General features: G+C 65.2%; 4 protein-coding genes across 15 annotated transcripts; 2 read left to right on the top strand and 2 right to left on the bottom strand.

Annotated features, from left to right (window-relative positions):
- The first annotated feature begins 22 nt into the window (after positions 1-22).
- Positions 23-8,407, top strand: VPS33B (VPS33B late endosome and lysosome associated). 5 transcript variants are annotated; one of them, XM_039722927.1, is made up of 23 exons: positions 39-184; positions 285-365; positions 439-497; positions 972-1,021; positions 1,113-1,180; positions 1,383-1,428; positions 1,719-1,813; positions 2,045-2,149; positions 2,395-2,491; positions 2,575-2,652; positions 3,524-3,597; positions 4,425-4,511; positions 4,584-4,674; positions 4,847-4,921; positions 5,184-5,248; positions 5,391-5,445; positions 5,517-5,563; positions 6,384-6,516; positions 6,739-6,812; positions 7,323-7,424; positions 7,552-7,627; positions 7,691-7,807; positions 8,279-8,407. In XM_039722927.1, exons 1-23 carry the CDS (start codon positions 89-91, stop codon positions 8,356-8,358), a joined length of 1,851 nt encoding a protein of 616 aa, XP_039578861.1. In that variant the 5' UTR covers positions 39-88; the 3' UTR covers positions 8,359-8,407. The 5 variants fall into 5 exon arrangements, with proteins under 5 accessions (XP_039578858.1, XP_039578856.1, XP_039578857.1 ...); XM_039722926.1 differs by having other exon boundaries at positions 69-184; positions 436-497; XM_039722924.1 differs by having other exon boundaries at positions 23-184; positions 7,552-7,807.
- Positions 8,285-14,025, top strand: PRC1 (protein regulator of cytokinesis 1). 7 transcript variants are annotated; one of them, XM_039722930.1, is made up of 14 exons: positions 8,285-8,424; positions 9,010-9,142; positions 9,384-9,506; positions 9,834-10,064; positions 10,138-10,308; positions 10,573-10,722; positions 10,957-11,104; positions 11,189-11,325; positions 11,569-11,664; positions 11,780-11,926; positions 12,266-12,376; positions 12,546-12,656; positions 13,184-13,369; positions 13,816-14,024. In XM_039722930.1, the coding sequence occupies exons 2-14, from the start codon at positions 9,053-9,055 to the stop codon at positions 13,888-13,890; spliced, it is 1,776 nt and encodes a 591-aa protein (XP_039578864.1). In that variant the 5' UTR covers positions 8,285-8,424; positions 9,010-9,052; the 3' UTR covers positions 13,891-14,024. The 7 variants fall into 7 exon arrangements, with proteins under 7 accessions (XP_039578864.1, XP_039578868.1, XP_039578863.1 ...); XM_039722934.1 differs by lacking the exon at positions 8,285-8,424 and adding an exon at positions 8,563-8,866; XM_039722929.1 differs by lacking the exon at positions 8,285-8,424 and adding an exon at positions 8,736-8,866 and having other exon boundaries at positions 13,184-13,333; positions 13,816-14,025.
- A 1,550-nt stretch (positions 14,026-15,575) lies between these two features.
- On the bottom strand, positions 15,576-20,270 carry RCCD1 (RCC1 domain containing 1). Its single transcript, XM_039723203.1, is given in 8 exon segments — positions 15,576-15,939; positions 16,091-16,120; positions 16,233-16,385; positions 16,486-16,590; positions 16,725-16,846; positions 19,523-19,675; positions 19,677-19,764; positions 20,073-20,270. Coding segments are annotated over 8 exon segments (951 nt in total). The 5' UTR covers positions 20,230-20,270; the 3' UTR covers positions 15,576-15,796.
- A 51-nt stretch (positions 20,271-20,321) lies between these two features.
- Positions 20,322-26,691, bottom strand: UNC45A (unc-45 myosin chaperone A). Of its 2 annotated transcripts, XM_039723201.1 has the most exons (20): positions 26,580-26,691; positions 25,941-26,099; positions 25,554-25,590; positions 25,314-25,489; positions 25,133-25,225; positions 24,739-24,906; positions 24,385-24,553; positions 23,987-24,157; positions 23,725-23,896; positions 23,253-23,553; positions 23,008-23,102; positions 22,760-22,901; positions 22,455-22,595; positions 22,177-22,304; positions 21,942-22,008; positions 21,656-21,769; positions 21,451-21,566; positions 21,245-21,362; positions 21,009-21,164; positions 20,322-20,828 (listed from the first exon to the last, which is right to left on the bottom strand). In XM_039723201.1, the coding sequence occupies exons 1-20, from the start codon at positions 26,589-26,591 to the stop codon at positions 20,568-20,570; spliced, it is 2,796 nt and encodes a 931-aa protein (XP_039579135.1). In that variant the 5' UTR covers positions 26,592-26,691; the 3' UTR covers positions 20,322-20,567. The 2 variants fall into 2 exon arrangements, with proteins under 2 accessions (XP_039579135.1, XP_039579136.1); XM_039723202.1 differs by lacking the exons at positions 25,941-26,099; positions 26,580-26,691 and having other exon boundaries at positions 25,314-25,443; positions 25,554-25,573.
- Between the last annotated feature and the right edge of the window lie 304 nt (positions 26,692-26,995).

Genomic DNA, 26,995 nt, shown 5'->3' on the forward strand with positions numbered 1-26,995 from the left:
GCCATGGTATCGCGCGGTTCCGCCGCCGCCGAGTTCCGGCCGCGCCGCGTCCGCGCCCGCGCGTTCCGGGGCCGAGCGGGCCGCCGCCATGGCGCTGGCCGGGCGGCGCGACGCGCCCGAGCCGCCGGACTTCGGCATCCTGAAGCGGCTGGCGCGGGACCAGCTGGTCTACCTGCTGGAGCAGGTGCGGGGCGCGCCCGGGGCGCAGGGAGGCGGCGGGATGCGGGGCGGGCGCGGGCGGGCCCGGCAGCCGGCGGTGCCCGCCCATGGCCGCCTGCCCGCAGCTGCCCGGGAAGAAGGACCTGTTCATCGAGGCCGACCTGATGAGCCCCCTGGACCGCATCGCCAACGTGTCCATCCTGAAGGTAGCGCGGGCCCGCTCGGGCCGGCCCCGGCCGCCGCCGCCCGCGCCCGACCCGCGCCCTGTCCCCGCAGCAGCACGACGTGGACAAGCTGTACAAGGTGGAGAGCCGGCCGGGGCCCGGCGCCAGCGACCAGTGAGTGCCCGCGGGCACGGCTGGGCTGGGCAGGGACCGGGACCGGGACCGGGATGGGCAGAGCAGGCGGGGATGGGCTGGGCAGAGCAGGGAGAGCAGGGCAGGGACAGGGATGGGATGGGATGGGATGGGCAGAACTGGGCAGAGCAGGCAGGGATGGGCAGAGCTAGGCTGGGCAGGGCAGGGCAGAGCAGGCAGGGACAGGGATAGGCAGGGACAGGAATAAGAACTGGGCAGGGCAGGGCTGGGCTGGGCAGAGCAGGATGGGCAGGGCAGAGCAGGGCTGGGCAGGGCAGGCAGGGCAGAGCAGGGCTGGACTGGGCTGGGCAGAGCAGGCAAGGCAGGGATGGGCAGGGACAGGAACAGGGCAGGCAGGGCAGGATGGGCAGAGCAGAGCAGGCTGGGCAGGGCAGGATGGGCAGGGCAGGGCGGGGTGGCCGGCGCGGAGCCTCCAGCGGCGCTGCCCTTGTGCAGGTTCTGTTTCCTGGTGCGGCCGCGGGTCCGGAGCATGCGGCTGATCGCGGGTGAGTGCGGCCGGCCCGCGGCCGGGCCGGGCAGCTGTGCCCGGGGTGGGCAGCTGTGCAGCTGTGCAGGGGCTCTGCGCGCTCTCCACAGATATTGTCAACGCTGACAAGATGTCGGGCAGGAGCAGGAAGTACAAAATCATCTTCAGCCCCCAGAAGGTCAGTGGGACCTGCGGTGCTGCCCAGTCCCCGTCACTGCCTGCCCAGCCTTTGCACCTTCCACCCTCCTACGGGCACCAGAAACTGTAACCCAGAAATGTTTGAGTAAACCCAAGCGTTGTGATGCCTGGGAAGGTGCTGGGCTACTCCAGAGCTTTTCCTGCTCAGAGCCTGCCTGGCCCTGTCTCCTCTTCCCTTCCAGTTCTATGCCTGCGAGATGGTGCTGGAGGAAGAGGGGGTCATTGGAGGTGAGCGGGGCTGCAGTGCTGCTCGGGGTGGCTGGCACCACAGGATCCCCGTTAAATCCCAGTGCTGGGATCCCGTGTGGGCAGGGAACACGGGCTCTCTTGGGGCTGGCTGCAGGCAGATGTGGGCCCACACAGCATCAGTGCCTCTCTTCTGCCCCGGGAGAGGAGAGAGGGTCCTGCCACCCATCCCGTGTGAGGCTGCACAGGCCCTGTTCTGGGGCTGCTGTGGTTCTTGGGGCTCTTCCTGCCCAGGGCTGCACAGCTGTCCCCTGTCCCCGTCCCAAACACAGATGTCACCTGCGATGAATGGTCCTTCTACCTGCTGCCCCTGGATGAGGACATCATTAGCATGGAGCTGCCCGAGTTCTTCCGTGACTACTTCCTGGTCAGTGGGACACTGTGGGGTGACAGCCGTCCTGTCCCCTGGGCTGGGCACGAGCTGCTGTTCGTGGAGGAGGCGTGTGGCGCCCTGCCAGCCCCGCAGTGTGCACCACGGCCCCTTTGCTCCCCAGGGCAGCTTTTGCTGGCCCCTCTGCCCTGGCCCAGCAGCTCGGGGCAGCTCCCAGCCCCTGCAGTCCTTGCCAGCCAGCTGCCACACTCGCTGCCTCGTCCCCAGGAGGGAGACCACCGCTGGATCAACCCCGTGGCCAGGGCCCTGCAGCTGCTGAGCTCCCTCTACGGCCCCTTCGGGAGGGCGTACGGCATCGGCCGCTGTGCCAAGGTGGGGCTGGCACCTGGGGCCGTGGCTCCCCGTCAGGGTGTGCCAGGCAGGGACCTGGGCACACGGCAGCACATCAGCAGAGGTGTCACTGCCTGTGCCTGCTCCTGGGCGGGTTCTGGGGGCTCCCGTGTGCCAAGGTGGGCAGAAGAGGGGCGGCTGCTGCTCGCTGGGCTGTGGGGAGCCCCCCGTGCCCTGAGGGCAGGAGCCTGGGCTGCTCCCCGCCCTGGCACCCTCTGCTCTCTCAGATGAGCTACGAGCTGTGGCGGGACTTGGAGGAAGAGAGCGACAGCGAAGGGCAGGGCAGGAGGCCTGAGATTGGGCACGTCTTCCTCATGGACAGAGGTGGGCTGGGGCAGGGCTGCGGGCCGGGCAGCATGCTCCCAGAGGGGCAGGAGCAGCACGAGGGCAGCTGGCTCTCCCTGCAGACACCGACTACGTGACAGCACTCTGCTCCCAAGTGGTCTACGAGGGGCTCGTGGACGACACCTTCCGCATCAAGTGTGGTACGTGACTGGGAAGGGCCGTGCAGCACGGGGCTGTGCGCTCACAGCGGGGCACAGCAGGGCTCTGCCCTCACCATGGGGCACAGCAGGGCTCTGCTCATCATGGGGCACAGCAGGGCTCTGTGCTCACCATGGGGCACAGCAGGGCTCTGCCATCACCATGGGGCACAGCAGGGCTCTGCTCATCATGGGGCACAGCAGGGCTCTGCCCTCACTCACCATGGGGCACAGCAGGGCTCTGTGCTCACCATGGGGCACAGCAGGGCTCTGCCCTCACCATGGGGCACAACAGGGCTCTGTGCTCATCATGGGGCACAACAGGGCTCTGTCCTCACAGCACAGCAGCACAGGGCCCTGCACTCACAGCTCAGGGCTCTGCCCTCACCATGGGGCACAGCAGGGCTCTGTGCTCATCATGGGGCACAGCAGGGCTCTGTGCTCATCATGGGGCACAGCAGGGCTCTGTGCTCACAGCACAGCAGCACAGGGCTCTGCCCTCACAGCACAGGGCTCTCTGCACTCACAGCTCAGGGCTCTGCCATCACCATGGGGCACAACAGCGCTCTGCACTCACCATGGGACAGAACAGGGCTCTGCCCTCACTGCACAGGGCTCTGCACTCACAGCACATTGCTCTGCACTCACCTGGCCAGCGTGTGCAGGGTTTGTGCCTGGCCCTGTGAGGCACAGTGCTGTTCCCACAGGGACAGTCCCAGTGTGAGGTGCTGCTGGAGGCCATCCACAGGGACAGTGCTGACTGACCACGAGGCTGGGCTGGCATCCCCTGTCTCTGCTGCCTCTTACAGCAGGGCTGTGCATGTGGGGATGTTGCTGTGTCTGGGACAAAGCAGCTCTTCACTTCTCCCTGCAGGCAGCGTGGACTTTGGGCCAGATGTCACCTCTTCTGACAAGAGTATCAAAGTGCTGCTCAATTCCCAGGACAAAGTGAGTCCTCACGAGCCTCGGGGAGTGCCCTGGGTGGGAGCAGGCAGAGTGGACCATTCCCTCCCCTGCGCTTGAGCAGGAGTGGCTGGGGGCTGCTGGGCATGGGTTCAGGTACAGAGACCAGAGAATCCTGGTGCAGCTCCGCTTCTGAACCTGTCAGAGTCCCTGCATGCAGGGCTGTGTCACAAATGAGTCTTTTAAGGAATCCCCAGCAAAAGTGTCTGCAAAAACGGGTTTAATATAAAAGCCACAGCTTGACAAAATTCATTGGCAAAGTTCTACACGGTTAAAGCACGCAGATAAAAAGTAAAAAAAAAAAATTATAAGTCAATCAATCCAAACCAAAATCAACCCAAAAATATCTGTGTGGAGGTGGAGGTGGGGATTGAGGGGGGAATCAAAAGGATAGGAAAGGAACATGGAAAACCTGCCTGTTGAGTCATGAGGTTCATAGTAATTTTCCATCCTGGCCACAATTCAGGTTGGTATTTTACTGTGGCGTTTGGCAGTGAAAATATAACTCCACTTGGGTTTTTATTCAGGTTACAAAAATAATTTTCCCAGGCTGTTTATTAAAAAACAGTAGCTGGTTAGACAGTACTAGTTCCTAGGAAGAGAGAGTGTTTCTGCTAAGCTGGGGAGGACCCAGTGCTGTTCACCAGGGCTGACCCCTGAGCAGCATTTCTGATTCTGGTGTGGCCTGGCTCAAAGGGAAACACTGACACAGGCTGCTGTGCTGCCAGCCAGGGTGTGGGGAGCGCTGGCCCTGGCCCTGTGTCCCCAGGGCTGCAGCTGGCCGGGCCCTGGTAGCTGTGGTGCTTGCACAGGTGTTCAACCAGATTCGCAACGAGCACTTCTCCAGCGTCTTCGGCTTCCTCAGCCAGAAGTCACGGAACCTGCAGGCGCAGTACGACGTGAGTGTCACCCTGGGATGCGTGTGGCACTGTCCCTCACAGCCTGGCCACCCCCTGCTCTCCCTCCCGCAGCGGCGCCGGGGCATGGACATCAAGCAGATGAAGGACTTCGTGTCGCAGGAGCTGAAGGGACTGAAGCAGGAGCATCGCCTGCTGAGCCTGCGTAGGAGCCTGAGGGGAGGGAGGGGCTGCCCTGCGAGGGCTGGGGCTGCGGGGAAGGGGCTGGGGGGCCCTGGATGTGCCCAGCAGGGACAGGGCAGGGGCTGCTGGCGTGTGCTGACAGTGCCTGCAGAGCCCTTTCCCCTCCAAAGCCACTGTGTCTCTTGGCTCTGTAGATATTGGTGCCTGTGAGTCGATCATGAAAAAGAAAACCAAGCAGGACTTCCAAGAGACCATCAAGGCTGAACACTGTGAGTGCTGCTCCACCTGTGCCTGCCCCTGCCCCAGTCTGAGCCATGGCCTCATGCCTGGCTGGTCCCTGGGTGGCCCCATCCTCCCAGCCCCTTCTGGAGCTGTCTCAAGATCCCAAGCAGGGACAGGCTGCACTCTGAGAGGGAACGTGTGCAGGGGTGGGGGCTCACTTCCCTGGGGTGCTGGGAGGGCAGCAGAGCCCAGAGCCCAGCCCAGTGGGCTGGTGAGAGCCCTGGGTGATGCTGTGTGTCCCTGCCACAGCACTGCTGGAGGGCTTTGACATCCGTGAGAGCACCAGCTTCATCGAAGAGCACATTGACCGGCAGGTGAGAGCCCGAGCACACTGATGGCAGGTGACAGGTGAGAGTGCAGGGTGCCTGAGCACACTGATGGCAAGTGAGGGCACAGGTGAGAGCACGGGGTCCCTGCTGCAGCGCCCTGCTGCCCCGCTAACCCTGCTCCCCACAGGTGTCCCCCGTCGAGAGCCTGCGCCTCATGTGCCTCCTGTCCCTCACGGAAAACGGTGAGTGCCCGCCCTGCCGGGCCAGCAGGGGCACCTGCCCGGGCACCGAGCTCACCTGGTGCTCCCCACAGGTCTCGTCCCCAAGGACTACCGCTCCCTGAAAACCCAGTACCTGCAGGTGAGGGCTGGAGCCACTGCAGAGCGAGAGCTGGGCTGGGGGACCCTCCTGTGCTGCTGGCCAGAGGAGCTGGGCCCGGGGCTGCTGGGGCTCCTGGGGCTGGGCCCTGCCTCACAGCCCCGTGCTGAGCCCCGGCACAGCCAGGCTGGCTCTGCGGGACAGACCCTGCCTCACAGCCCCGTGCTGAGCCCCGGCACAGCCAGGCTGGCTCTGCGGGACAGATGAGAGTGCAGGGTGCCTGAGCACACTGATGGCAAGTGAGGGCACAGGTGAGAGCACGGGGTCCCTGCTGCAGCGCCCTGCTGCCCCGCTAACCCTGCTCCCCACAGGTGTCCCCCGTCGAGAGCCTGCGCCTCATGTGCCTCCTGTCCCTCACGGAAAACGGTGAGTGCCCGCCCTGCCCGGCCAGCAGGGGCACCCGCCCGGGCACCGAGCTCACCTGGTGCTCCCCACAGGTCTCGTCCCCAAGGACTACCGCTCCCTGAAAACCCAGTACCTGCAGGTGAGGGCTGGAGCCACTGCAGAGCGACAGCTGGGCTGGGGGACCCTCCTGTGCTGCTGGCCAGAGGAGCTGGGCCCGGGGCTGCTGGGGCTCCTGGGGCTGGGCCCTGCCTCACAGCCCCGTGCTGAGCCCCGGCACAGCCAGGCTGGCTCTGCGGGACAGACCCTGCCTCACAGCCCCGTGCTGAGCCCCAGGCTGTGCCTGCCCTGCCCTGTGCTTGCTGGGGGCTCAGAGCAGCTGTGCGTGGCCGCAGAGGGCACAGCCTGTGTGCTGGCTGGCCACGATGGGCCCACGCTGACCCTGCTGCCCCGATGGCAGAGCTACGGGCCCGAGCACCTGCTGACCTTCCACAACCTGAAGCGCGCCGGGCTGCTGACGGAGCAGGCAGCGGGGGAGACCCTGACAGCCGTGGAGAGCAAAGTCAGCAAGCTGGTGACAGACCGTGCAGCGGGTGAGGCAGCCCTGCCCCTGGGAAGGGGAGCTGCTGGCCAGGCTGGCTGGAAGCACGTGTCCCAGAAATGGTGCTGCGGGCAGGGCAGGGGCTCTGCTGGGGGGCACCAGGGCTGGCAGCCACCACGGCCATTCTCCTGAGCACACAGCTCTGCACAGCTCTGCCAGCCTGGCTCTGGGATCCAGAGCCCCTCGAGGTGTTTCTCCTTGTCGTGTTTTCCAGGAAAGATCACAGATGCATTCAGTTCTTTGGCCAGGAAGAGTAATTTCCGAGCCATAAGCAAGAAGCTGGGGTTGGTACGTCCTCAAGGGGTGCTGGCTGGCCACAGTGCCCACAGAGCAGAGAGCTCTGCTTAGCCTGTGCCCAGGCTGCAGGCTTGGCACCCCAGGGGGACACTGCTCAGGGCCAGAGCTGCTCCTGGCAGCCTGGGGGCTCCTCCTCGGGGCTGGGGCCCACTGCCAGCTTGCCACTGTGCCCTGGCCCCGTGCCCTGTGAGCGTGGTGCGGCGCTGGGGCTTTCCTTGCCCCCTTCAGACACTGCAGTGGCACTGGGCAGGCAGCCCTGTGTCCTCCATCCGAGGCAGAGGTGCTAGGGTGCTGGCAAGGTGACATTTCTGGGCCATTGCTGTGCCTGGCCCCTGCTGCACAGCCCACCCAGGCCGTGTGACGCTGGCTCTGGCATGGTGGGCGGGAGGTGGGGACAGAGCCGTGCTCCAAGTGTCTGTCTCTCCTCACCCCTGCACCTCTGAGGGGCACGAGGCCCCAGGCAGCCTGGTCCTGCAGCCTGGGTGTCACCTGTCACTGCAGATCCCTCGGCTGGATGGCGAGTATGACCTCAAAATGCCTCGGGACATGGCGTATGTTTTTGGCGGGGCCTATGTGCCCCTGAGCTGCAAGATCATCGAGCAGGTGAGCTCACCTGCCCCTGCGGCCCTGCCTCCTGTGGGGAGTGCGCGGGGCTGCCCCTGCCCAGGGTGGTGGCGTGTGCCGCCAGCCCCGGCAGTGCCAGCCTCACCCTGCCGTGCCCGTCCCGCAGGTGCTGGAGCGCCGCGGCTGGCAGGGCCTGGAGGAGGTGGTGCGCCTGCTCAACGGCAGCGAGTTCTCTGTGTCAGGTACTGGGGCTGGCGGCGGCGCGGGCCGGCCCCGGCACGGCCTACAGCGCCCGTGCCCCGCAGACAGCGCCGCGGAGGACGGCCCCGCCGCGGAGTGCCAGCGCGTCGTGCTCGCCGTCTTCCTGGGCGGCTGCACCTTCTCCGAGATCGCGGCCCTCCGCTTCCTGGGCAAGGAGAGAGGTACGGGGCCTGGGAAGGGCCGGGAGCAGGCAGCAGCCGGGGCTGGAGCCGCGGCAGGGCAGCCAAGCGGGCTCTGGGCTCTGGGCACTGGGCTTTGAACTCTGGGCTCTGGGCACTGGGCTCTGTGCTCTGGGCTTTGGTTCTGGCCTCCATGCTCTGGGCTTTGGGATCTGGGCTCCGTGCTCTGGGCTGTGTGCTCTGGGCAATGGGCACTGCTGTGCTTTGGGATCTGTGCTCTGGGCTTTGTGCTCTGGGCACTGTGCTTTGGGTCCTGGGCTGTGTGCTCTGGGCAATGGGCACTGTGCTTTGGGATTTGGGCTCTGTTCTTTGGGCTCTGTGCTCGGGCTCAGCGCCGGCTGGAGCCCCCGGAGTGGCTGGCGAGCTCCTGGGCTGTCCTGGAGGATGCGCAGGGACGCGGCAGTGCCGGTGCTGCCCCGGCGCTGCTGCGGCACCGACGGGCCTTTCCTACAGGCTGCAAGTTCATCTTCCTGACCACGGCCATCACCAACAGCGCCCGCATGATGGAGGCCATGATCGAGGCCAGGGCCTGAACCGCGGGGCCCGAGGGCAGCCTGCCAGTAAAGATCGTGCTGACAGCGACCCGGCCTGGCCCGTCTGTGCGGGAGCGCGCCGCGCGGGCTGGGAGCGGGCGGGGCCGCGCAGGGGGCGCGCGGGAACGCGCAGGGGGCGCGCGGGGCCGTGCAGGGAGCGCGCGGGCTGGGAGCGGGCGGGGGCGCGCAGGGAGCGCACGGGAAGGCGCAGTGGGCGCGCAGGGAGCGCGCAGGAAGGCGCAGGCGCGGCCGGGCGCGGTCACGGCGCGCTGTCAAATGGCGGGCGCGCGGGGGCGCCGTTACCCGCGCAGGACGCGGCGGCGGTCTCGCTCCGGATTGGCTGGAAGCGCCGAAGGCTCTGCACTGCCATTGGCTGGGGGCGGGGCGGGGGCGCGGCCGTGGCGGCGGTTGTGGGCGGGGCCCTGGGGGCGCGGCAGCCAATCAGCGCGGCCGGGGCAGTTCGAATCGGCGGAGCGGCGGCGATGGAGCGCGGGGCGATGAGGAAAAGGTGCGGCACCGGCACCGGGATACCGGGCACCGGGGGCTAACGGGGGAACCGGGGCTGGGGCGCGGCGCTCCGGGGCGGGCGGTGCCGGCGGGACGGGCGGTGGCCGCGGCGGCGCCCCGGCGCTGACGGCCCGCCGTGCCCAGCGAGGTGCTGGCGGCCGAGGCCGTGTCCTGCCTGAATCGGGCCATGGCGGCGCTGCGGGACATCTGGGAGGAGATCGGCATTCCCGAGGAGCAGCGGCTGGAGCGCACGGACGTCGTCAGGAAGCACATCAAGGTGAGGCGCCCGTTCTTCTGTTGGGCCGCGCACCTGCTGCCGCCCGCGACCCCGGCCGCTCCGAGCGAGCCCACCCGGCCCGCCCTCGGGGCTCCGGCTCGGGGCCGGCTCTGCCGGCAGCGCCGGGGCTCCCTGCCCGCCTCTGCCCTGGCGTGGTCCCGCTGCCCTGCCCACTCTCGGTTCCCACGCCCTGCCTCGAACTATTGGTGAAAAGCCAATACCTAACCACGCCGTGCTGCAGAGTCTCCTGGACATGATGGTGGCGGAGGAGGAAAGCCTGAAGGAGCGCCTGCTGAAGAGCATCGCCCTGTGTCGGAAGGAGCTGGACACCCTGTGCAGGGAGCTGCAGCTGGCCCCCTTCGAGGTGAGGCCTGGGGTCCTGGGCTCCTTCTGCCTGCTGGCCTCTGCCTGCATGTCCCAGAGGCCAGAGCTTAAAGGCAAATATCTATTCAAAACTGCTTTTCTGGCTGCTTGGTAGAGGCTCTGTGGCTCCTCACAGGCCAGGCACTGGTAGGTGGTTGTGTGGTGCTCCCCAGCACCTTGTTTTGCATGTTGCTGGTGATCATCCACCTTCCCAGGGAACATCTCGCTCACACCCAGGCCTGGCAACCCTGGTCTCTGTATAAAAACCCAAAGCATGAGCCAGGTGTGGGAGAAGTGCGGAACAGAGCTGATGTCTGGCCCCTTGCAGACAGAGAAAAGCACCATCCTGCAGATGGAGAAGAACCTGCGCACGTGCGTGGAGGTGCTGCAGAAGCAGAAGCGGGACAGGAAGCAGGAGCTGAAGGCCCTGCAGGAGCAGGACCAGGCCCTGTGTGACATCCTGTGCACAGCTCTGTTCACCATCGACACCGGGAGCGTGCCCAGCCTGGACGAGCTGGACCGCTACCGGCGCCACGTGGCCTCCCTCAACGCGCTGAAGGTGAGCCTGGGGGCTGGGGGGGCCCGAGGGGCCCACAAGGGGCTCCTGCCTCCTGACACCGCCCCCGCCCCAGGAGCAAAGGCGGGAAGAATTTGTCACCAACAAGCGCCAGATCATTCTGCTCATGGAGGAGCTGGACCACACCCCGGACACCAGCTTCGAGCGGGACGTGGTGTGTGAGGATGAGGAGGCGTTCTGCCTGTCCCAGGACAACATCACGGCCCTGCAGAGCCTGCTGCAGCAGGTATGCTGTGCTCTGAGGCGGCGCTGGGGCTGCTGCCGTGGTGCAAGAGCAGCCGCTGGGTTGTGGCAAGGCTGTGCGTTAGAGCAGCCCTGCCAGGGCCCAGGAGAGCTCGTGTGCGTGGCCCTGCATGTGCAGCAGAGCCCCAGGCCGTGCTGAGCCCCAGCAGAGCCCCAGGCCGTGCTGAGCCCCAGCAGAGCCCCAGGCCGTGCTGAGCCCCGGGCCCTGCTGAGCCCCAGGCCGTGCTGAGCCCCGCTCCCCCTGCAGCTGGAGGCCCGGCGGGCCCTGAACGAGGCGGTGTGCACGGAGCTGCGCGCGCGGATCCTGGCGCTCTGGGAGCGGCTGCAGATCCCGCAGGAGGAGAGAGAGTCCTCGGCCGTGCACCTGGCTGGCTCCAGAGTCCGAACCAGGAGAGCTGTAAGAGCCCTGCTGTGCTCAGGGGGCAGGGCTGGGGCAGCAGCTCGGGGGCTCTCGTGCTCCTGGCTGCTCGGTGAGGGGAGCAGGGCAAATCCTGCCTTCGTGGAGGGAGGAGGCAGAATCTGGAGCTGGAGGTTGGTGCTGGCAGGCGCCTCGTTCCAGAGAGCGGCTCACGCAGGAGATGAAGCCTGTTCTCCCCCTGTTCCTCCTGACCCGTGCTCTCTCCGGGGCCAGCTGCAGCAGGAAGTGGACCGTCTGGAGGAGCTGAAGCTGCAGAACATGAAATCCGTCATCCACGCAATCCGGGCAGAGCTGGCTGACTACTGGGACAAATGCTTCTACAGCCAGGAGCAGAGGGAAAGGTTCAGCCCCTTCTATGATGGTGGGTGCTGGCTGGCCAGGCAGATTTGGGGAGGGATCCCAGGGCTTCCAGCAGCCCCCTGACCTGGCAGTTGTGCCCTTCTAGAGGATTACACAGAGACCCTACTCGAGCTGCATGACGCTGAGGTGGGCGAGATGAAGACCTACTATGAAACACACAAAGATCTGTTTGAGGCTGTTCAGAAGTGGGAGGAGAGCTGGAAGCTGTTCCTGGAGCTGGAGGTATTGTCCAGGCAGGAGCGTGCAGGTCATGGGGCAGTGTGTACCTCTGCTCCCGTGGGACAGCGCTCTGGGAAGGAGCAGGGAGCCACTGGGCAGTCATGGTGGGCCAGAGCAGGGATGAGGTGCTGTGTTTCGAGCACTGGGGTGCTTGTGCAGGGCTGCCTGCTCTGGGGCCCTCACCATGAGAGGCTGAGGGGACTGGGTGGTGTGTTCGTGTCTCTCCTGACCACCCTTCTCTACCAGCGCAAAGCAAATGACCCCAGTCGCTTCACCAATCGAGGAGGAAACCTTCTGAAGGAGGAGAAGCAGAGAGCAAAGCTGCAGAAGACGCTGTCTAAGGTAGGTCCAGCCCTGGTGAAGGACCTGTGGTCCCACTGACAGAGGAAAAGGGGTCTTTGGGTGTGGGGACACCTGGGTTCAGGGCAGCCCTACACTGCCCTCATGTCCTGACCAGCTGCAGGAGGAGCTCGAGAGGAAGGTCCAGACCTGGGAGGAGGAGTTCAAGGGAGCTTTCCTGGTGAAGGGGCAGCAGTTCATGGAGTATGTGTCAGAGCAGTGGCAGCAGTACCGTCTGGAGAAGGAGAAGGAGAAGCAGGAGCGGGTGAGTACAGAGCTGAGCACACTGGCTTCTGCCTGGGAGCGTCCCTGGCTCCTGCCTCACGCCAGCCTAGGGCCGTCCCTGCTGGGCGCCAGGCTCTGCCAGCTCATTCCCAGCTTGGAAGCAGCAGGCAGGGGGGCTGGTGCCCACTGCTGCCACAGCTGCTTGGGCCGAGCCCCTTTGTGGCCCCCGCTGTGCCAGCGGTGACGCTTGGCTCTGCACAGCTGTAAATGCCTGCTGCAGTCCTGCTGCGTGGCTGTGCCAGCTGCCAGCAGGGCAGTGCCACTGGCAGCGTCAGTGTCACAGCGGGGCTCAGAGGGTGAGTGCGGGCGTGTCCCACAGCACCTGAAGAAGAGCCGGGAGATGGAGGCGGAGATGCTCTACGGCAGCGCCCCTCGGACGCCCATCAAGCGCCGCATGCTCAGCCCCCACACGCCTGCCAAAGTAAGCAAGGTAAAACGGCCCTGCGGAGCAGTGGGGAGGGCTGGGTGCCCGGAGCAGAGCTCTGTGCCTGGCTGGGCACAGCCTCGGGCTGCCCTCGCCCCGCGGGTTCGGGGTGCTGCAGCCGCACGGGAAGGGAGGAGGGGTGTCCTGTGTGACGCGTGCCCTGCCTCCTGCTCAGCTCCACGGCACCTCCAGCGCCAGCACCGCCTCCAACAGCACGGTGCGCTCAGCCCTCGGGGCAGCCATCTCCCACTCGCCCACCTCGCGGCTGCCGCCCTCCGGGAAGCAGGTGAGGGGCCGGGGGGATGGCTGGGTGTGGTGCTGCAGCTCTCCTTGCTGTCACCCGTGGGTCACCGCCTCCCCTGCTGAGCTCGTGGGGCACAGAGGCCCCTGTTTGTCTGTATCTGCCCTGTGGGGCTGCTGCCATCCTGCTGGGGTGTTCCTGGGACCTGAGGGAGGAGGGGGCCAGGAAATCTTCCTCCAGCCCAGATTTCTAGTACACCTCTTCCTTAGTGCTGAGCCTGCAGCTTGAAGGACCTTCAGCATGTGTGTGTGCTGCCAGCCAGGGCTGGGCATCCTTGTCTAGTGAGTGGCATCCCTGCCTACAGCAGGGGGTGGAACGAGATGGGCTTTAACGTCCCTTCCCACCCACATCGCTGCAGGATTCTGTCGTTCTGTGCTGTATGTTTCAGGGGCCAGAACTGGACCCCAGTCTGGAGAGCTGCTGGAGCCTGGCACTGCTCTGGCTCCTCAGAGTGATGGGCACTGCAGCCGCCTCTGCTCAGTTCCTGCATCCCTCCCCTGTCCCCCCCACAGTTCAGCCGGGCCCGGACCCCCACCCGCGCGGCAGTGAAGCCCCCGCGACGCAGGCTGAGGGAGCAGAACAAGGAGAACATGTCCCAGCTGGACGGAACCACCCTGAGCGGTGGGTGCACCCCCAGAGCCCCTGCCCAGCGTAACCACAGCGTTAGTTCTGTTGCCAGCACCTATTCTGAGTTTGCGGTAATTCACCTCTTCTAACCCCACCCCTCTCGCTGCACGGCACCTCTGCTCCTCCCCGTGTCCCTCGGGGGTGGCTGCTCCTGCCCCTGCCCGTGGCTCCCCGTGACAGCTTCTAACAGCGCTGGTGGCAGGGGCCCTGAGCAGCGCTGGGGCTCCAGGGGGGCTGCTTTCCTCTCTCCGCGTGGGGGGCCCTGGACAGCCTCTGTCCCCCCATCAGGCTGGGCTGAGCCTGAGAATTATCACTGTGTGACACTACCGAAAGCTTTTACTCTTTATACATTTTAGTAAAGAAAGACATTAATGTTCCTTGGCTGCAAGTTTCATAGCTCCCGTATTAATTTGTATTCCATCTCCCTCGGGCAGCCTGGCCTGCCTCTCTGTGTCCCCTCTGAGCTGTGAGGCTGCAGCCCCCTCCCTTCCCTCATCCACACCTCTTGTTTCCACAGCGCCAACTTTCAAAGGCTTCCAGCTTTGACAGCACCTCCCGCGTTCTCAACTCCACCACCAACAATGCCGCGTGACGCAGCCCTGCAGCACCCCCCGCTCCGCACAGCGCTCCCCGCGGCTGCTGCTGCTTCGGAAATGTGCTTTTATTTAAAAAAGATTTCTAGATGTTGTGAATAAAGTCCTTGTACAGCCCCGCCGCCTCTGGGGTCCCTGCCGGGCGGCGGCGATGGGAGGGGCGGGGCAGCCGGCGATGGGGGCGTGGCTAGGAGCTAAGCCAATCAGAAACCGGGCTGCAGCTTTTCAAGCCAAGTCCAGCAGCCCCAGTCTGTCCTGATTGGCCAAACTGGAACGCCACGGCCTGATTGGCTGAAAGGGCTGGCCCTTCAATCCGTGCGGTGATTGGTTAAACAGGGAGAAGTCCAATCATTTCCTGGTTGGCTAAAATAAAAATCCCTGCACTTTCAATCCGCATCCGGATTGGCTGAAGGAGCAGTCCAATCCGAATCCTGATTGGCCGATCCGCTCCGCGCCTGGAGCGGCTGCGAAAAGCCCGGCCGAGACCCGAGCCAAAACCCGGCCGAGACCCGAAGTCCAATCATTTCCTGGTTGGCTAAAATAAAAATCCCTGCACTTTCAATCCGCACCCGGATTGGCTGAAGGAGCAGCCCAATCCGAATCCGGATTGGCTGAAGGAGCAGTCCAATCCGAATCCTGATTGGCCGATCCGCTCCGCGCCTGGAGCGGCTGCGAAAAGCCCGGCCGAGACCCGAGCCAAAACCCGGCCGAGACCCGAGCCGAGCCAAAACCCGGCCCAGACCCGAGCCGAGCCAAAACCCGGCCCCGACCCGAGCCAAACCGAATCCGGATTGGCTGAAGGAGCAGTCCAATCCGAATCCGGATTGGCCGAACAGGCTGAAGCGCCGATCCCCTCCGCGCCTGGAGCGGCTGCGAAAAACCCGGCTGAGACCCGAGCCAAAACCCGGCCCAGACCCGAGCCAAAACCCGGCTGAGACCCGAGCCAAAACCCGGCCCAGACCCGAGCCGAGCCAAAACCCGGCCCCGACCCGAGCCAAACCCCGAGCCAAACCCCGGCTGAGACCCGAGCCAAAACCCGGCCCAGACCCGAGCCGAGCCAAAACCCGGCTCAGACCGGAGCCGAGCCAGAGCCCGGCCCCAGCCCCTGACCAGAAGGGATTTTCCTGCCGAGCAAACAGCCGCAGCCCCTCCCAGCTGCCTGCTCTCCCCACCTGCCCCTCTGAACCGCCCACCACGACTGTGGAGGCCAGCACAGGGTGAAAAACAGAAAACCTGTGACATGAGATGACAGTTCGGTGTGGGAAGCAAAACACAGAACAAGCAAAACCCAGAACTCATTCCCTCCTTCCGCCTAGTGCTCAGCCTCCCCAGGGCAGCAGGGCCCATCACGGTAATGGAAACTTGGACAAAACCACCACTGAGCATCCCCCATTCCTTCCTGTCCTCCCCTTTCCAGTCTTCACGGTAATGGAAACTTGGACAAAACCACCACTGCTCTGAGCATCCCCCATTCCTTCTTGTCCTCCCCTTCCCAGTCCGGCATGATGCCACACGGTCTGGGACACCGCCGTGGGTCCCACGTGCAGCTGTGCGTCCTGCTCGATGCTCAGCTGTGTGCAGCTGCTCTGCAAACACCCCTGAAGGAGCACCGTGCCCACACAAACCCAGCCCAGCACAGCCCCCCTGGAGCTGGAACACGCCTCACACACAGCAACACCGCAGCCCTCGTGGAAAAGTGAATTTAATGAACACATCCAGCCCACCCCAGGGTGTCCCGGCCCTGAGGCAGCTGCAGCCCCACGCCGGCCTGTGAACCAGGTCACTGCGGGCCAAACCCAGCCCCTCCTGTGCCGCAGGGCCTGCCTGCCCTGGCCCAGCACGGAGCGGAGCTGCGGGCAGAGCCTGTCCCCATCCCCATCCAGCAGCACCCCCGGCGCCGGCCCCTCAGGGCTCCCGCACCCGTACGTAGGTGGTCCAGGGCCCACACACCACCTCCTCCACCCGCAGCCCCCGCGCCACCAGCTGCTCCACGCGGCGTGCCTGGTCAGAGCTGATGTTGTTCCCGTGCCCCAGCTGTCCGTATTTACCTGCAGACACACAGCCGTGACATCACGGGAACACAGGAGCCCCAGCACAGACAGGACTCGTACAGCGACAGGAGAGCCCAGGGCGAGAGAACAGGAACCAGAAGCTGCTCCTGGGCAGGCTGTACAGCCCCAAAGCAGAGGTGCCACTTACCCCAGCCCCAGGTGTAGAGCTCCCCGCCTCCTGCAACAGGGACAGCACCATCAGGCAGCGCCCGTGAGCTGCAGCCCCACAGTCCTGGCGAGGCCCTGGTGAGCCGGCACCTCTCAGCACCCCTGCCCTGCTGGACACTCACGCGTGACAGCGGCCGTGTGTCGGGAGCCACAGCTGACCATGCTGACCTCCAGGTCCTGTGGCAGATCCAGCAGCGCCGGGAACGCCTGGATGGAGATGAATGCAGCATCCCGGGCAGCCATCTGCTCCCGGCAGGCCGTCAGCTCGGTGCTCCCTGCAGGAGAGGGGGCAGCAGCATTGCTCGCAGGCTGACCCGCACTGCTGGGGCTGTGCAGGAACCCGGCCCCTGCCCTCAGCCTGGCAGCAGCACTCACCTGTGCCCGTGTCCTCAGCTCGCGCTCGCTCCTCTGCCAGCGCTTTGGAGGGCAGAGCCAGCTGCCCCGACTCGTTCCAGCCCCACACGTACAGGTCTCCTCCCTCTGGGCACACAGGCAGAGCTTAGCCCTGGGCCGCGCGCTGGCGGCACCGGCTGCTCCAGGGCCACCAACAGCCCACGCTGCCCGCGCCAGGTGCCACCAGCACGGCCAACCGCCCGCCCCGCCCAGCCCCTCACCGCTGACGCTGGCCGAATGCCACCCGCCGGCCGCCACCGCCCGCATGGGCACCCCGGCCAGCGCCTCCACCAGCCGCGGCTGCAGCTCCGACTCCAGCAGCCCGTGGCCCAGCTGCCCGTGCCTGCAGGGACACACAGACACACCCCCTGCCCACTGCCCCCAGCTCCCGTGCCTCCCGCCCACAGCCCCCTTCCTGCTGCCACCAACCCGCCCCAGGCTGGCAGAGCCCGAGCAGCTGAGGGAGCAGCCCCGGGAACAGGGAGAAGCCAAGCAGCAGTGGGACAGTGATGCCCAGCACCAGACCACCACAGCCACAGCCGGGGTCAGTGGGCAGCAGTGGGACACAGCACCAGGGGCTTTAGCTGTCCAACATGGGACAGAAGCAGCAGGGGCTGGCAGGAGCTGTAGGGGTGAGAGGAGCAGTTCAGCTGCAGAGTGATGCTTGTTTGGTCTGGGGAGCTTCAATGTGACAGCTCAGGATGTCAACAGCTGTGAAGGCTGTTCACATTCCATACGGGAAATCTGCAGAGGAGTGAGCAGAGACTGAGAGCTGCCGAGGGGCAGGGAAGGGCACGCTGCAATAGGAAAGTGGCTCTGGGCACTCCCTCCCGAGAGGGCAAGGGTGACCACAGCCAGCAGTAAGAGAGGGGCTACAAGGGGCTGGGCCAGCACCTGGCTGTCACACAGCACAGCTGCCACACGGTGGGACACACTGGCACGGGCAGGCATGAGAGGATTCTCAGCTGTGCTGAAACCAAGTTCCAAAAAAGTTCATCCTCAAGTACACATCCCCACGTGTAGAAACCTCTCCTCTGAAGGGAAGGCAGGAAGGACCAAATAATGCAGTGCTGGCAAAGCAACAGCTGCTGATGTAAACAGTGTCGTGCTTGGCACCAGCGAGCCCAGAGCAGCGAGCAGGAGCAGGGGCTGGGAGTGAAACACTCCTGAGCGATGAGAGCAGCCAGGGCGCTGGGCCGGGCACGCAGCTCTGCGACAGGTGACCTGGGCTGCGTTCGTCTTCCTTAAGTAGCAAAGAGGAACAGAGCAACCCTTCCACACTCCACACATGAGAACAACCAGCTGCCATGGCCGAGCCTCATCATGCACCAGCAGAACTCAGGGACACAGGGCAGGGGCACCTGGGCTGGGCTCTCCAGCACCTTCTGGGAAAACCTGACTGGGGCAGCAAATACACAGACAACCCCCCAGTGAACAACTGCCCTAGAGTGACTTTATGATGCTTGTGTCCCCAGTCATCTGTTCTCTTTATGCTGGATATTAAGTTCTGTGCTTTCAAGACTGATCTGAGAGCAAAGGGAGGAAAAAGAAACACAGGGTTTGTTTTCAAAAACTGCACTCACTCCCCCACACCCTTCTCCTAGACTGTGTTATCTGCAGCACAAACAGACAGCAGGAGAAAGAGCTACTTTTCATTTTAGTCAATTTTTTTTAGCTACCTCACTCCCCCACACCCTTCTCCTAGACTGTGTTATCTGCAGCACAAACAGCAGGAGAAAGAGCTACTTTTCCTTTTAGTCAATTTTTTTTAGCTAGCTGAGGCAGTGAAGTTCCCTAGACTATGTGTTCAAACCTACTCTAAACTGAAAACCCAAAATAACAGCAAGAGAAAAGAAAACCCAAAAGAGCACCACACCTATAAACCCCCAAAGCCTAGGATGCTGCATTCCAAAACCAGAAAGACTAATAAAAGACTAAGCAAGCCAACCTACACCTCACAAAAAAACCTTTCTAAATTTGCCATTTCTTCAGAACAGCAAATTTTTTTTTGTTTAGTATTATTCATTTTTAATACTTTTGAATGCTTTGCTTTTTAAATAAACAGGTATTCTCCACTTTTCTACAGAGAAATCTTTCCCCAAACCAATTTAGGGGAGGAGGCACTTGAATTTACTTTCTAAAAGAACCCCACTCAGAAATTTCCTCCCCAAATTTACCCTAAACCAAAACAAATACAAGAAGAAACACCTTTGTGAGAATAAACTGAGCAGTGCCACCAGCTGTTAAATGCACCCAAGTTCAGCTGCTGGCAGGGACACAGGGCGCTGGGGCTGGAGGCTTTCCCAAGGGGTTCACTCCCCTCCCACAGGCTGCACCAGAGGGACCTGGCACTGAACTGTCACACACTGATGGACTCAATCTCCAGCTCAGAAACACAAGAGCTCTGCTGCCAGCTGGTGCTGTGAGGCAAGTTACAGAGGAGCAGGGACAGAGCAGGGACCTGATGGTCGCACAGAGACCCAAGCGTGCTCGGAGACTGCCCTGAGGGAGCCAAACGTCAGGGCAGGGGCCAGAGTCAGCACCCAGAGAGGAGACAGGGCTGCCCATGGGGCCAGCGAGGGTGGACTCAGTGGGGAAAGGGGCATGGTGAGGGCAGCAGGCCCCAAGAGCAGCCACGATTTGGGATGCCTGTGCTGGGGGGACCTGGCTGTGGTGAGAGACAGATCCCAGCAGCATGTGGGTGAGCACTGGGCACCTGCAGCTGCTACCCCAATACGCTGGTACCCCGACACTTCTCCCAGCTGTGCACAACATTCCCAAGTGCACCCCACGGGGAAGTCAGGAGGCACATCCTGGCGCCAGGCAGTGTGCGCAGGCTAATGGGGGCTCAGCCCCCCATTCCCACACCCTCCCACCTGCGCTCCCCCCAAAGGCTCCCCATATCCCCCACATCCCTTCTGCATCCCCGTCACTCTCTCTCCATCCCAGCACAGCGTACTGAAGGCCCGCCCGCTGCCGTCCCTCTGCGGCACCCCGTGTCCCCACAGCCCCTGCTCACCTGCCAGCGCCCCAGGTGAAGACCTCGCCGGCGGCGCCCAGCGCCAGGGCGTGCTCCGTGCCCAGAACCAGGCGGCGGGCGCGCAGGCCGGCGGGCAGCGCGGTGAAGAACGGCGGCCGCGGCGTGGCGAAGCCGCCGGGCAGCCGCGCCCCGCAGCACCAGGTGCGTCTCGGACGGCAGCGCCTCGGCCCAGCCCGGCAGCGCCCGCCGCTGCCCCGCGCTCCGCACCTCCAGCCCCGCGCCTGCCGCGGCGGCAGCTCAGCCACCGGCAACGGCACAGCCCGGGGCACGGGACGGGGACAGCCCGGGGGCTGGGGGACGGGACGGGAACGTCCCCGGGGGACCAGCGGGGGGCATCCCGGGGGAACCGGCGCGGTGGGAATCCCATCCCGGGGGAACCGGCGTCAGGGGAAGGGGCGGGCGAGACGAAGCGAGGCGACCGGCGCGGCAGCGCGCGGTGGGAACGGGGCCCGCCACCCCGGGGAGCGGCAAGGGGAAGCGGGCACGGGAGGGACGGGACCGGGGCTCCGGGCGGGCCGCGGGCGCTCACCGGTCTCCACGACCACGTAGCTCCAGGCGGGCCACAGGCGGGAGATGCCCTCGGGGCCCGCCTCCAGCCGCCACGGGCCCGGGCCCGGGCCCGGCTCCCCGGCCGCCTCCTCGGGGCTGAACCCGAACGCGAGCCACACGCACCCGGGCGCCGCCATGGCTGGGGCGGAACCGGGAGAGGAGGGGCCGGACGTGACGGCGAGGGGCGGGCGGGCGGACAGAGAGACGGACAGACGGACAGAGGCCGGGCCGTGGTCCAAGAGTAGCTTTAGTGTCACCGGGCGGGCCGGGCTCCGCCGCGCCGGGCCCGCCCCGGCTCGGCCCTCCCGGCTAAGGCAGACGGTGGCAAAGGCAGCGAGCGGCAAGCCCCGTCCTCCCCGCGCCCGGGGCAGCGGCGGCCGCGCCCTGGGCCGTGCTGAGCCAGCTCCGCGTGCAGCCGGGCCCCGCAGGGCCGCCCTGGGTCAGCGTGTGCAGCGTGCGAGGCACCCCGCGGGCCTCAGGCGTGGCCGGGGTTCGGCTTGATGAGCCCGTAAGCCACGGCGTGTGCCAGGCTCTCCTGGGCCGCCTGGGCCACCCGCGGCTTGTCCTTGTCCTTGGCAAGCACAGACAGGATCTCCAGCATCTCGCTGGCGATGAGCTGCTCGGCCACCTCGCGAGCAGCTGCCATCATGTTCATCACCACCACGGCGCCACGGTGCTGCAGCTCCGCGCTGGGGCTCAGCAGCAGGGCCTGCAGGATCTCCAGCCAGTGCACCGTCTGCAGGGGCGTGGGGCCAACATCATCACGGACCCCGAGAGAAGGGTCCCAGCTCCCCGCTACAGCCCCATCCCAGAGCCGGGCCCAATCACGGCAGGCTGCCCTGTCTTCTGGGGCCAGAGCTCCAGGCCACCACAGGGAAGGAACGTGGCACAGGGTGCTGTGTCAGGGTGCACTCACCACCTGGGGAATCCGCTTGCAGATGGCGGGGTGCAGGGTAGTCAGCATGGCCAGGGTGCCCGAGGCTGCCCGCCGCAGCTTCTCATCCTCCTCCCCACTGTACAGCACCATCAGCTTCAGCCGGTCGCTGCCCTCAGCCAGGAACATCTCCTGCACCTGCGAGGGCAAAGAGGAGGGGTCAGGGGGTGTGGTGGTCCAGCAGCCCAGCACAGACCCCAGCCCATCCCGGCCTTCACCTCCTTGCTCATGGCCATGTTGCACATGCACTCAGTGGCGGCTAGCCGGATCAGCTCGTGCTCCTCAAACATGTACCCCTCGATCATGGGCACGGCCCGCTCTTTCAGGATCTTCTGCCTGGGAGGCAAGCGGGCAGTGAGCGCTGCCTGCCTGGGCAGCCTGCCAGGCCAGGGGACAGCCAGGGGCCCTCCTGCCCCATCCCTACCGCAGCCTCTCGCTGATGCCAGCCAGGTTGGTCAAGGCCATCAGCCCCTCGAAGTTCTCCAGGCCCGTGCGCTGCAGGTGCAGGAGGCTGACCAGGGGCCGCACCACCTCATAGATCTGGGGACACAGAACACATGGGACTGAGTCAACAACCACTGCTGCTGCCACCTGAGCCCCTGCCTGGCAGACCCAGCCCCAGCACTCACCCGCTCCCCAGGGAATGCCATCTCCGGGTTGGAGGTGATGGTGATCTTTGCTAGGGCCTGCGCTGCCTTGGTCTGCCCCACCTCAGTGCCCTCCAGCGACAGTGGGATCAGAGCCTGGGGGCAGAAACAGCAGCTTGTCCTGCGGCCAAGGCCACAGCACGCAGGGCAGCCACAGCTTTCCCCAGCCTCACGTCCAAGGGAGCCAGTGCAGCCCTGCTAAACCACAGAGCCCCAGCTCCCCCCGGAGCAGTGCAGGGCAGAAGCACAGCGGGGTCCATGCTCTCACCTTGCCTCCTCCCTGAGCAACCACACCACCCCGGTCTTCTGCCTCCTCCACCAGTGCCAGGAACACTCTAGGGACCAAGAGGGACTAGCTGCAGCACTCGGATAGTCAATGGGCCCAGGCTGCACCGGACTCCTGGACATCCTCCCTACTGTCCAGGAGCTGGCCTTCAGCACAGGCACACAATTCACCAACAGGAGGCCAGCAGCCTGGGAACCCAGCTCCCCTGTGCCCGCACCTGGAGATCAGCTCCCGGCAGGAGCTGGTGAGCGCCGGGTTCTCGCTCTTCACCATGCAGGCCAGAGCCGACACCACTCCAGCCACCAGCAGCTTCCGCACCCGCCGCTTCACGAACTCCGGCTTGTCCTGTCCACAGCCAGGGCCACACTTGGCTCAGGAGCACCCGGTCAGCTGCCCGAGCCCACCCTGTGGGCCTCAAGGACACCGTGTCCACACCTGGAGCCCAGGCTGTGTCCCACCCTGCTCTCCTCCCAAGCACAGCCATGCCCTGCTCACCTTGGGGTGCTGCTCCGGGATGTGCTGCTTGGCATACTTGGCCAGCTCCAGCATCTGCGGGTCCGGCTCCTCGTGGTCATAGCTGTTGGTACAGTTCACCAGCGTGGAGGCAACAGCATAGAGCACACTCCTGTCCTCTGACTGTGGCGACAGTGGGCACCCATCACACTCACAGCAGGGAGGAGCAGCCAGGACTGGAGCCCACCCAGCTTCTCCCACACATCCCCCCCAGAGCATGAGCCCCACACCTGCTCCAGCACATTTCCCTGGTGCCAGGGTGCCCACCCACAGCTTTTGGTATGCACCTTGGCCAGCTGGAACATGGCCTGCATTGCTGCCTTGTCCTCCACAAACTCCTCCTTGACATCTGCATCGAAGGTGAGGTAGGCCAGGCCCTCCACAGCCCAGCGCCGCGTGCCCGCATCGATGGCCTCGTTGCAGAGCCACCTGGGAGAGCGGTCCCTGAGCTGGCTGTGGGGGCTGTGGACAGCCCAGCTGCAGGGAGCCCAGCTGTGGGGCGCCTTGCCCACCCCCCACACCTGGCCCCGCTCACTTGCGGCACTGCTTGGCCAGCTTCATGGTGGATCCCTCGGCAAACTGCTTCATGCTGAAGTCCGTGCCTCCAGCAGATCCCAGCTTGCAGAGCCCCTGCAGCCAGGAACAGAGTGTGGGAGCAGGAATGGATGTGGCCACCTGCTGCGTCTCCTGGACCCGCGGCAGCGGGGAGCAGCGCTGTGGTTGTGCCCCACAGCCCACCCCAGGGCTCAGCCCTGTCACCCCCTGTCGCAGCGTGCTCACCACGAGGGCACGGATGCGGATGCTGTCCCTCTCGCTGTGCTTGTAGATCTCCTTGAGCAGGTTGACGCCGTTGGCCGTGATGAAGGAGGCGCGCTTGGCCTTGTCGGCCGCGTGGATCAGCGCCTCCACCGCCACCAGCTGGTGGGCCTCACACACCGAGGCACAGAGGGACAGCACGCTGTCCATGATCCCCTCCAGCTCCAGCACCCTGTTCCCTGCATCCGAGGGACCCTGCAGCAGGCACGACACTGTCTGAATGGCCCGCAGCTTCCCCGGCAGCTCGTGCCCCTCGAACCAGCTCCTTCAGGGAAAGACCACCAGAAAGGGTCAGGATGATCCGCCTGCTTCTTCCTGCCCCACCTGCTGAACCTCCCCCGCGGCAGGCCCCCACTCAGCTTTAGCACTGAGGGTGGCAGGCACTGCCAGGCTGCAGGTGACAAAACCCTGTCACTCCCAGGACACCCTGGCTCACCTCACATAGTCCTCACACAGACGGTGGAAGTTTTCCCTCTCGGCATCACACTTCAGGTCCTCATACAGTTTGCTCAGCAGAACAGAGGTGCTCATCCGGCTGTTCTCTGTCACGGGCAGGCTGCCCAAGCTGCCGCACACTGTGCTGCCCACCTCCAGGATTTTCTTCAGGCCTGGGAAAGGTCAGACAGCCCAGTGAGGGGCACAGTGGCATGTGCAGGAGCACGATGCCCCAGCAGGACAGTGCTAGCCATTCCACTAACCCTGATCAATCACCCAGAGGCTCAGGCTGTTGTTGGTCTCCTTTGGTGACTTCCTGGGCACCACCTTGATGAGCAGGTTGAGGGCATTGTCACGGCCATACGCTGAGGCCCCTTCCAGCACTAGCATCTCCAGGAGGTGCTTGATCAGCAATTTCAGGTCCCTGGAGGAATCTTCCGAAAAAGACAGTGCCCAGCAGTCAGTACCCTGGGCACAGCCTCACCCCCACCATGGTACAGCTGGCTGAGATGCTGCCATGACCAGGGGCTTCTGCTTCCTGTTAACCCTGGATCAGAGCCTGGCTTTGCTGCAGGGAGCAGTGACAGGGCAGCCCATGGCACCTCTGCACCTACCTGGGGCTCTCCCCGTACAACAGCCAGCCAGGGCAGCCCACACTCACCCAGCACCACTGCATCCTCCTTCCCACGGAAGTCTTTCTGCAGCCCCTCCTTCAGGGAGTCGAACATCACGTGCAGCAGGTTGCAGGCAGCCAGGGACACCTGCTCGTGCTCCACACCCAACACCGCCGCCAGACGGGGAGCCCCCAGTTCCGCCAAGATGGCCGTGGTCTGCAGGTACCAGCACACCTGTCTCCGGAGGCCCTGGGGAAGCCTTGCCGTTCCCCAGCCCCTTCTCACGATGGTTCCCTCTCACAAGGTCAGGCCTGGCAGGTGACGGCTCCCCTGTCCCCTTTGCAGCCTCCCCAGCAGGGGTTTCCCGGGGCCCAGGGGACGGTGGGGTGGGTGGCACCTACCCGGGAGCGGTGGCCGGAGCACAGCCCCACCAGCGTGCGCAGGGCTGCCAGCATCAGGTCAGCCTTGGCTGTGTCCAGCAGCTGCAGCAGCAGCCGCACACCGTCACTCTGGAAGATTTTCTCTGCTCCAGCCTCTTCTCGTGCCAGCACGATCAAGTTCTGCGCAGCCTGGGGAAGGAGAGTTCTGTCTGGGTCACAGCAGCACACTACACAAGGAACTGCTAGCAGCTGCAGGCACCCACCCTCCGGCCCTGTCGTGGGCAGCATTCTGTGGGCGGCAAGCCCGGCCTGCCCAGGCAGCACCACTCAGCCACTGCTGGCCAGGAGCAACAAAACAACCCTCCCCTCCTGTCCTCCCAGCCACAGCACCGCGCCCCGCTCCCCGAGCTCAGACTTTCTGCTTCTTGTCCGCATCCTTTTCTTCGAGATCCAGCAAGATCTGGAACATCTGCTCTACTTTCGAGTCCGTGCAGGACATGGCCTTCATCTGCAAGAGAGCAGAAAGAGTGGCTCAGTCCTGCCCACCTCCCCCGCCAGCCACAGCGGGCCGCAGCCCCCAGTGCCCCCCTGCTGACCTTCTCGTGCATGCTGCTGCCCAGGGCGCGCAGGGCCTCGTGGAAGGCCTTGTTCCGGGGCTCCAGGCTGACGCAGCGCTGCAGGTCGCTGACGGCCTGGTCCAGGCGGCCCAGCTGCTGCAGCGCCTGGCTGCGGCGGAACAGCGCCTTCACGTCCCGGCCGTCAGCCTCGATGGCTGCACACAGGGGTCAGTCAGTGCCCGCGGCCCGCCCCGCCCGCCCCCCGCCCCACCACAGTACCTTTGGTGGCATCAGCCTCTGCCTTGGTGTAATCCTCCTGTGGAGAGACAGGAGGGAAAAACACCTGAGCACTGCTGGCACAAGCCCCACGCAGCCCACACCCCTAACTCTGGGGATGGGAACAGCATCACTGGAGACAGTGAGCCAGCACAGTGGGACACCCTGTCTTTCCCAGAATACAACCCTCAGAGGGTGTGCAAGGAGCCCTTCGGCCCCCGGTGCTTTTCAGGCACTTCTGGTCTACTCAAGCCCTTAAGTTCCTCACGTTCACCCCCTGCCCGGACACAGATGCCCTGCCGGAGATCAGACACTGTGACTGCTTGGGAACAGCCCCAGCAGGCCGGGCAGGTTCCTGCAGGCCGCGGGACGCGCCCGCCCGGCGCTCACCAGCTTCAGGTAACACGCGGCCCGGTTCCGGTGCAGCACGGCGCGCTCCGACACGGCGTCGCTCAGGCTCAGAGCCTCCGTGTAGGCAGCCAGGGCGGCTCCGGGATCCCCCGCCTGGAACAGCGCGTTACCCCGCGCCCGAAGCTGCTCCGCCGTCACCTGCCGAGGGGCACCGGCTGGGACACAGCCCTGGACAGGGATACCGGGACCCCCGGGACAGGGATACCGGGACCCCCGGGACAGGGATTCCCGGGACAGGGACACAGGGACCCCCAGGACAGGGACCCCCCGGGAACAGGGATCCGGGGACCCCCGGGACAGGGATTCTCGGGACAGGGATACAGGGACCCCCAGGACAGGGACCCCCGGGACAGAGATACCGGGACAGGGATTCCCGGGACAGGGATACAGGGACCCCCAGGACAGGGATCCTCAGGACAGGGACCCCCGGGACAGGGACCCCCGGGAATAGGGATCCAGGGACCCCCGGGACAGAGCCCCCCGGGACAGGGATACAGGGATCCACGGGACTGGGACTCCTCGGGACAGGGATCCCCCGGGACAGAGCCCCCCCCGGGGACAGAGCCCCCCTAGGGCCAGGGTCCCGGTCCCGTCCCGGTCCCGCCCGGCTCCGCTCACCGGCTCCTCCATCGCGCCGATCCCGTGACGTCACCGCCAATCGCCGGGGGAACCCCGACGCCACCGCCCTTGTCACGTGACGGGGCGCGGCCGGAAGAGGGCGGGGCCGAGCTTGCAGCGCCCCCCCGCGGCCCGGCGGTGCCAGCGCCGACCGCGGCAGCCCCGTGTGACCCGTGTGTGCCCCGGGGGGCGAGTACCCGGTACCGCCCCCTGCTAGCCCCGGGGAGCGAGTACCCGGTACCGCCCCCTGCTAGCCCCGGGGAGCGAGTACCCGGTACCGCCCCCTGCTAGCCCCGGGGAGCGAGTACCCGGTACCGCCCCCTGCTAGCCCCGGGGAGCGAGTGTCCCCCGGTACCGCCCCCTGCTAACCCCGGGGAGCGAGTGTCCCCCGGTACCGCCCCCTGCTAGCCCCGGGG

The sequence above is a fragment of the Passer montanus genome, unplaced genomic scaffold, assembly GCF_014805655.1.
Source record: "Passer montanus isolate IOZ18808 unplaced genomic scaffold, ASM1480565v1 scaffold5, whole genome shotgun sequence".
Taxonomy (NCBI): domain Eukaryota; kingdom Metazoa; phylum Chordata; class Aves; order Passeriformes; family Passeridae; genus Passer; species Passer montanus.

What these genes read in the sequence shown, in the direction of transcription:
- UNC45A (XM_039723201.1), bottom strand. An exon ending in TCCGCATCCGTGCCCTCGTG is followed by an intron (nt 23,103 to 23,252) that starts GTGAGCACGCTG and finishes TCCTGGCTGCAG; the next exon opens with GGGCTCTGCAAGCTGGGATC. An exon ending in GGCATCAGCGAGAGGCTGCG is followed by an intron (nt 21,363 to 21,450) that starts GTAGGGATGGGG and finishes CTTGCCTCCCAG; the next exon opens with GCAGAAGATCCTGAAAGAGC.
- PRC1 (XM_039722934.1), top strand. Translation starts at nt 8,841, where the DNA reads ATGGAGCGCGGGGCGATGAGGAAAAG. An exon ending in AGCTGTTCCTGGAGCTGGAG is followed by an intron (nt 11,326 to 11,568) that starts GTATTGTCCAGG and finishes CTTCTCTACCAG; the next exon opens with CGCAAAGCAAATGACCCCAG. An exon ending in TGCCGCCCTCCGGGAAGCAG is followed by an intron (nt 12,657 to 13,183) that starts GTGAGGGGCCGG and finishes TCCCCCCCACAG; the next exon opens with TTCAGCCGGGCCCGGACCCC.
- VPS33B (XM_039722922.1), top strand. Translation starts at nt 89, where the DNA reads ATGGCGCTGGCCGGGCGGCGCGACGCGCCCGAGCCGCCGGACTTCGGC. An exon ending in GCATCGCCTGCTGAGCCTGC is followed by an intron (nt 4,675 to 4,846) that starts GTAGGAGCCTGA and finishes TTGGCTCTGTAG; the next exon opens with ATATTGGTGCCTGTGAGTCG. An exon ending in GACCATCAAGGCTGAACACT is followed by an intron (nt 4,922 to 5,183) that starts GTGAGTGCTGCT and finishes TCCCTGCCACAG; the next exon opens with CACTGCTGGAGGGCTTTGAC.